General features: G+C 35.0%; 2 protein-coding genes across 2 annotated transcripts; one reads left to right on the forward strand and one right to left on the reverse strand.

Annotated features, from left to right (window-relative positions):
- Positions 1 to 1125: 1125 nt before the first annotated feature.
- Positions 1126 to 2201, forward strand: LOC105790875 (chitinase 2). The gene has a single exon (XM_012618669.2). The coding sequence runs from the start codon at positions 1126 to 1128 to the stop codon at positions 2050 to 2052; it is 927 nt and encodes a 308-aa protein (XP_012474123.1). The 3' UTR covers positions 2053 to 2201.
- A 94-nt stretch (positions 2202 to 2295) lies between these two features.
- LOC105790871 (BTB/POZ domain-containing protein At5g60050) lies at positions 2296 to 4704 on the reverse strand. Its single transcript, XM_012618665.2, has 2 exons — positions 3692 to 4704; positions 2296 to 3353 (listed from the first exon to the last, which is right to left on the reverse strand). The coding sequence occupies exons 1-2, from the start codon at positions 4271 to 4273 to the stop codon at positions 2400 to 2402; spliced, it is 1536 nt and encodes a 511-aa protein (XP_012474119.1). The 5' UTR covers positions 4274 to 4704; the 3' UTR covers positions 2296 to 2399.
- Positions 4705 to 7233: the final 2529 nt, after the last annotated feature.

Here is a 7233-nt window from a genome sequence, read left to right on the forward strand (position 1 = left end):
GAGAATTTTTTTTTCAAGTGTATGAGAGTAATAACCTAGATTCAAAAAGAGTTCAACTAGGATTAAAATTAATAAAATTCTATTTAGATAGAAATTAAATTAATATTAAATTAATATATTATTATCTAGATAAATATTAAATTAAATTTAATATTAAATTAATTAAAAAATATTATATTTGAAAAAATTAATTTGAAATTAAATTACTTAGTCAATTTCAATAGGACTCTAATTTTTCCACTACTCTAATGTTGAAGAACCACCATCGTCGACCATCCGCCGGCCTCCGGATAGTCGTCGTCGCAGCCATCATGCCCGACGGTGCCATTGTCGGCGCCACTTCTCCTCGACACTCTGAACTGTTGGCATTTTGCCTGAATGAGTCTGGCCGGTTAGGCGTTCCCTTGCAGTGCAGTCAGTGTCATGGTTGGGGTGGGGCTGGCCGTTCGAACTAGTGGCCCTACGCTCAGCCTCTCCCTTTTCCTGATCGGCAGGTGATGGCCCCTTGTATAGGTATCACATTGCACACGGACTGAAAGTTCAAGTGCTAACTATGACACTAACCCTTTTTTTTTTTTAATACTCGGATTCAAGACGGTACTGAATGAGGTTGAATAATAAAATCAAAGAATGATGTTCTTTTGATCTGTTAACTTTTTTTTTTTATCTAAATGCAAATAAAATTTGTTTTAGAATTTACAACGCCTGTATAAGATTCACCCACCTGTAAGAAATTATCAGAGTACAAAAAGGATATTATAGTGTCATTGTTTTCATTGAAAGTTGAGAAAGTTCAACGGGTCCTCAACCTACATCAACATATATGTTGTTTGACTAAACCGGTATCTGTCGTATTATCATCCCCTAAAAAAGGCAGTCTTTGCCGCTAAAATTGTCTTCTCCCTTGTGATCAATGAGAGCCAGGGCCAACAGGATGTAATGATGAAAATGGAGGCATCAGACAAATCCCTTGTAAATCTGCCGGATATCATGCTTACTTATAAAACTAGACGGCTACAATTACAAAAGCACAAATATCTTGTTTCTAGATAATAATAAATAATCTATGACAGTAATTATTGTCACCTTATAAATATCTCCTGCTGGAACTTAACAATTACCGCCATGGATTCATGCATGCTTGTTGTTTCTCTCATTCTTGAGATCATCTTCATTGCTCTATTTTCCTCACACCCTGTAGTAGCAGCTAACTCGAAACTCTTCAGAGAATACATAGGAGCTGAGGACAAAGGTGTTACCTTTTTAGATGTACCCATCAATGAAGACGTAGATTTTCACTTCATCCTTTCCTTTGCTATTGATTACACCACCTCTTCTTCTTCCCCTCCTTCCCCCACCAATGGTGATTTCAGGGTTTACTGGGATACACAAAACCTCAACCCTTCTCATGTATCCTCCCTCAAAACACATCATCGGAATGTGAAGGTAGCTATGAGTCTAGGAGGCGATACAATAGCAAACAATGAGAAAGTATACTTCAGCCCTAAAACAATCAATTCCTGGGTTAGAAATGCCATTCATTCCATAACAGATATATCAAGACAGTATCATTTGGATGGCATAGATATCGACTATGAACACTTCCATGCAGATGCTGACACATTCGCTGAGTGCATTGGGCGACTTCTTTTCTTCCTAAAACAAAATGGGGTGGTCTCATTTGCATCAATAGCACCTTATAATGATGATTCCGTGCAACCCCATTACTTGGCCTTGTGGAGGAAGTACGGGCATCTCATAGACTACGTTAACTTTCAGTTCTACGCCTATGAAAAGGGTACAAATATTTCTCAATTCCTGAAATACTTCGACGAACAGAGCTCTAACTACAGAGGTGGTAAGGTCCTATTGAGCTTTGGCACCGATGGAAGCGGAGGGTTGTCTCCGGAAAGTGGGTTCTTTATGGCATGTCGCAGGCTGAAGCATCAGGGGAAACTTCATGGCATATTTATTTGGTCAGCGGATGACTCCATGAAAGATGGTTTCCGCTATGAGAAACGCTCACAAACCCTGTTGGCCAAATCAATATGATCTATTCCGAAATTAGTGTTGAAATTGCAAGATTTTGGTCTTGTTGTTGTGATAATATTTTCATGAAATTTGTATTCTTTGGCAATTAGTATAACTTTGAAAGAGTGGGGTCTAAGTCTAAGCCTATTTGGCATCTTCAAAATTTTTTATGAATCAATCTTTTAATTTCCATTACCAGTCACCTGGACAGCAATTGAAGATAAGAAGTTTCAGTAAGAAGCAAAAAAAAAAAAAAAAATCAGGTGAGGGAAAATAATATGGATATAAGCTGAGAAAAAACAACAAAAGAATGTCATCCATATATGTATACATTCGACTATAACTCTTGTATGGCAATGACATAACTTTCAGGTTGGATAATTGCAGATGGTTATTTGCATGTTGGAACTATCAGGCACGTCAGCGTACTGTCTAATGAAGGCTCTTCTCCACCAAACTTCAAATGCTCTCTGGATATTGGGATAGTCATCCCCTTTATTCAGAAACCGATGGAACCAGTTGAGCAGAATAACCTGTTGTTGCCGCAACGAAAGCGTAAGAATTGTCTGACTGAGTCCTTCTTCAATTAGTTTTTTATCTACAGATCTAGAAGCCCTTCTCATCCATCTAAAATCTTCGTAAAGAGCGTCCAACCATGTTGACAGCAGAGAGAATCGGCTGTCTTTGGGCACCAAGATGTTTCCTCTACCAATTGCGATGCATAGTTGAGCAGTGATCCTGCTGATTTCATGTCGGTACATGGTGGGAATCCTGGAATGGAGTTCTGCAAGTTCCTTTTGATCTGCCCACAATTTCACGAAGTCATTTGCCATCCTTTTATCGATTAGAATATCAACTAGCCACTGCAAATTGTTAGCTTCTCGAGCTATTTCAGCCATTAAAACTCCTCGTTCTTGCCTGCTGCTGTCCATGCACATAGCTTCAGATAAGCAAAGCACGAGAGAACAAAGACATCTATGACAAAGATGATAAAGGGTATCTTTGGAGACATCAAGCCGGCTGTTATAATCAAACGAATCTTCTCTGAGTAACCGTGAAATAAGAGTTTTCATTTCTCGACGCGCTTTATCATCTTTTGCTTGAAGAACACCACTAAGTAGCTTCAAGAAGATGTCATCTGTTCTCACAGAAGTAGACGGTTCGGATAATACTCTCTGAAGAACTTCAGTCATCGAGCCATGAAGCTCAAGTTGGCAGAGAAGAGATAGGACTTTCTCCTCTTCATCCTCGGACCACGGGACAGCTTCCAGATATTCCAAGCACGAACTAATTCCAGCATCAAACATAATGGCCGCAGAAACCTACAACAAGCACTAATATTACAAATGCTTCACTACAGCAGATACAAGAAGATATGCCAAAAAACAGACATCCATTTCAAGCTCATCAATATAAAAGTTTTCCACTGTCAACCATGATATACCTCACTGCAATTTATCTTTACTTGGTTAAAGTAACTCATCTACCTAAGCAGGCAGGGAAAAGCACAAGAAATTTACATTTGCAGAGAGATTCACGGATATGATTCCTTTAAGTCATTGAACACTGAAGCACAAAACCAAACAATCTCTAATTATCTGAACTTTCTAACAATCCAAACAAATCATGAAGGTGAAAGCAAAATTAGAAAGAAATATACCTGAAGCAAAGCCAAGACCTTGTTAACATTTTCACCAATCAACCTCTTCTTCAAATCATCAGAGTACATCAAAACCACAGTTTCCACATAAACCTCCACGTCATCACATTCACTGATTTCCACAGTGTGAGAAACTCCTTTCTCTTTCCTTTGACTCAACTTCTCAGCAAAGAACCTACTTTTCTCAGATAAAACTCTTTTGTGCACATCCATTGACACTCTATGCCCATCCCTAGAGACTACGGTGAGCCTTACATCACCTGATCTAAGCCCCCAGTCGTTGGAGCTACGGGTTTTGAGTTCATCGAGGAATTTAGCAATTCGGGTTTGCGTCTTTTTGCGAGACTCTTCAATGGCTTTGGAGTCACGGAGGTGTTCCTCCGACATCATTTCAAAGAGGGTTTGATTGGGAATAGGGCGAGTTGACTCAGTTTGAGGAGGAGGAGGAGGAGAAGAGGAAGGAGAATAGAGTTTTGAGGTGGTGGTTGTAGAAGTTGTTCTTGATGGAGAGGAAGATAAAGACAGTGTTGGGTCCGAAATAAAGCCTTGTTTTATCATAGTAGATACTTCCCTTGAAGCCATTGATTTTTATTTTTGAAGAAGAAGAAGCTTTTCAATAAAGAATATCAACGAACAAAAGGTAGGTTTTGATTGAATTCAGGGGGGGGGGGATTATTAGCTTGATGCCATGGATTTAAAAAAAAAAAAAAAGCTTTCTTCAAAAGAATAATAGAAAGAAATCTGGGTTTTCTTAGAATGAAGAATATAGAGTGGATCCCTTGGCAAGAAGGTATTCCTGGTAAAGAAAGGGGATCTTCTTGCAAAGAATAAGAGAGAAATAGAGAAAAGAAGTAAACTCGTTAGTCTTGGTAAATTAGAGAAAAAGGCTGAATTTTCTCGGGAAAATAGAGAGAGAAGTTGAATTCTGTTGATAAACTAGAGAGATAAAGAATCCAAGGAGCGGAAAGCTTTGAATCCGTAATCTCAAAGAGACAGTGTGTGCCCGGCAACTGAAACTGGCAACAGTAATTATTATATTTCTTTGGGTCAATGTATCTGGCGGTCCTCCTATCATATACATACAATCAAATTAATCCATTTATTATTAAATAAATTATTTTAATTTTATATTATTAAAAAATTAAATAAAATGATAAGTATCGTGTGCAGAGATAAATAAAACTTTTGTTAAGCGATGTAATTTTGAACTTTAGAAATAATATTATTAAGAGAAATAATTTGGACATAAATTTTAAAATAGACTTGAACGGTATCAAAAAATAGTAAGACCAATTTTTTGAGAAAAAGGGTAAAATTTTGATAAAGTTAACCTTTATTGTTTTAAAATGTGAAGTAATGTTTAATAAAATTATATTTTAAGAACTTTTTATAGTTGAAATATTTGGTTGAAAGTTGAGATGTAAAAGAAAAATAATTTTCATGCCATTTCTTAAAGGTTTAGTATCATTTGATTCTTAAAGTATATCAGTTTTCTCACTTTGGTCTATAAATTTTGTTTTGGTTCATATTGGTACTTAAAGTTATATTTTGTTACCTATTCATTTCACTATTGTTAAAAAAACTTAATTCACGATTTGGCCTCTAAAGTATACATATTTTCTCATTTTAGCAACTAAACTTTTTTTTCCAATTTGGTATTTAAAGTATTAATTTTCTCTATTTTCTATTTAATTTTTAACTGTGGTTAAAAAAGCTCCGTTTGGCAACTTTGGCCAATAAAAACAACCCATAACATATTTTGGCCAATGAAAATATCACGTAAAAATTAAGTTTATTTAAAGTAAAATATTAAATTTAAATTAAAAATAGAAAATTATAATATTAAATATTTAGACATTAAAAAGTATTTTAGACTTTGATCGAATATTACTTAATGTACATTAAATAAATGAATGATGAGAAATTATTCGTAAATGAGGTGTTGACTCAAAATTTTAAAATAGCCTATTCAAGCCAATATTTCAATTATCATCTCCATGAGTAATGAAGTTGGACATCTCGAATGAAAGAAATGGAAGGTGAAATTTGTGCAGTGAGGTTGGTAGCAATGATGGATAGGATTAATTTCCAGAAGAAAAATAAAAGTCAAGTATTATCTTTCCCGGTGGATACGTTAGAGGTTCAGTTGTCATTCTCACAATAAAATCACTGTCATCAAAACAGGGGACATGAAGGAAATCGATAATGGAAACAGAATGAATTTTGTGATGCACAAAAATATATGTTGCTTTGGGAATCTTGAAGAGAAGAGTTTCTTTTTCATATAAATAATATAAATTTTAATTAATTACGGGAATTAATTATTTATTAAAATGGATAGTTTGTTATTAATATATATATTGTCTGACACATCGATGACATCATTCTTCTTTTCTAGCTAATCATTGGTGTTTAAAAAAGAATTTCTTTTGGTATTGCTTTTGTGTTAATAGCACCCATACGTATTTTTTAAAATACCCGTAAAAATATGGGTATACACAGTGGAAAAAAAATTATTTTTCTAATTGATGCCGTCAATCTATCAGACAACAATAATATATTTTAATAAAAAGGTTGTCAAGAAAAAAAAGTGAAATGAAAAAAGATAATTTATTAGTGGTGTTGCCGACTTGTTAGGTGACACTGATGGTCCCGTGAAGTTGTCCAGCGACACCACCTAGTATATATACCTGACCCCAACCAAAAATTTGCTTCTATTGATGTTTTGTGTTTCTATTTAAGTCTTTTGTTTGAGTTGAAGTTTTTGCTTTCTGTTGAAGAGAAGAAAAAAATTTGTATTTACTAAGAAGGGAGAAAACAGAAAAGAAAAGAATAAAGACTTGTGTTTTAGACTTCAAAAACTAAGTTCGAGTTTATAAGGTTAGCTTGTAATTATTTGTATGTAATTATATTTTTTCAGCAACATCTAATATTTTTAAAGTAAAATCTAATTTTATTTTTATTTTACAGATTTAGTATCTAAGATGAATAACTATTTTTTTTGTATACGCTCATTTCGAGGAGGTACTCACCATATCCATATTAAATTACCACATTAGTTAAATATGACAATTAAATAAAAATGTCGCGAAACTTTATAAATATACCCGTGAAAAAAATAACAATTTTTTACCTGCACATTAATTATTTTACCTGACAGCCAAGCGGCACCAAGTTGACACCCTTCCGCCGACGTGATTGATCGATCACGCGCCCTCCCATTATTTTTTCAACTTTTTTTCTCTTTCAATGTTTTTTTTTTCTGACATAGGAATTTTTTTTTAAAAAAAAGTCATTGTTGCTGCCTAACAGTCTGGCAGCACCATTAAAAAATTTTGTTTTCTTTTTCCATCGGTACGCCTGTATTTTCACGAGTATTTTAAAAAATACATAGCGGTGTCGGCTAACATAGTGGCGGCACCAAAAAGTTACTTTTTTTTAAACACTAATGATTAGCTAATGATTGGCTGGAAAATGGAAATGGTGTCGCCGAAGTGTCAGGCAGCACCGACGGGCACTGTAACGAACAACCCATTTTTGTA

Source organism: Gossypium raimondii, chromosome 7 (assembly GCF_025698545.1).
Source record: "Gossypium raimondii isolate GPD5lz chromosome 7, ASM2569854v1, whole genome shotgun sequence".
Classification (NCBI taxonomy): Eukaryota; Viridiplantae; Streptophyta; class Magnoliopsida; order Malvales; family Malvaceae; genus Gossypium; species Gossypium raimondii.

Excerpts from the sequence above, each read along its gene's own strand:
- LOC105790871 (XM_012618665.2), bottom strand. The coding sequence starts at position 4,273 with ATGGCTTCAAGGGAAGTATCTACTATGATAAAACAAGGCTTTATTTCG. Across the intron at positions 3,354-3,691 it reads AGGTCTTGGCTTTGCTTCAG|GTTTCTGCGGCCATTATGTT; the intron begins GTATATTTCTTT and ends TGCTTGTTGTAG.
- LOC105790875 (XM_012618669.2), top strand. The coding sequence starts at position 1,126 with ATGGATTCATGCATGCTTGTTGTTTCTCTCATTCTTGAGATCATCTTC.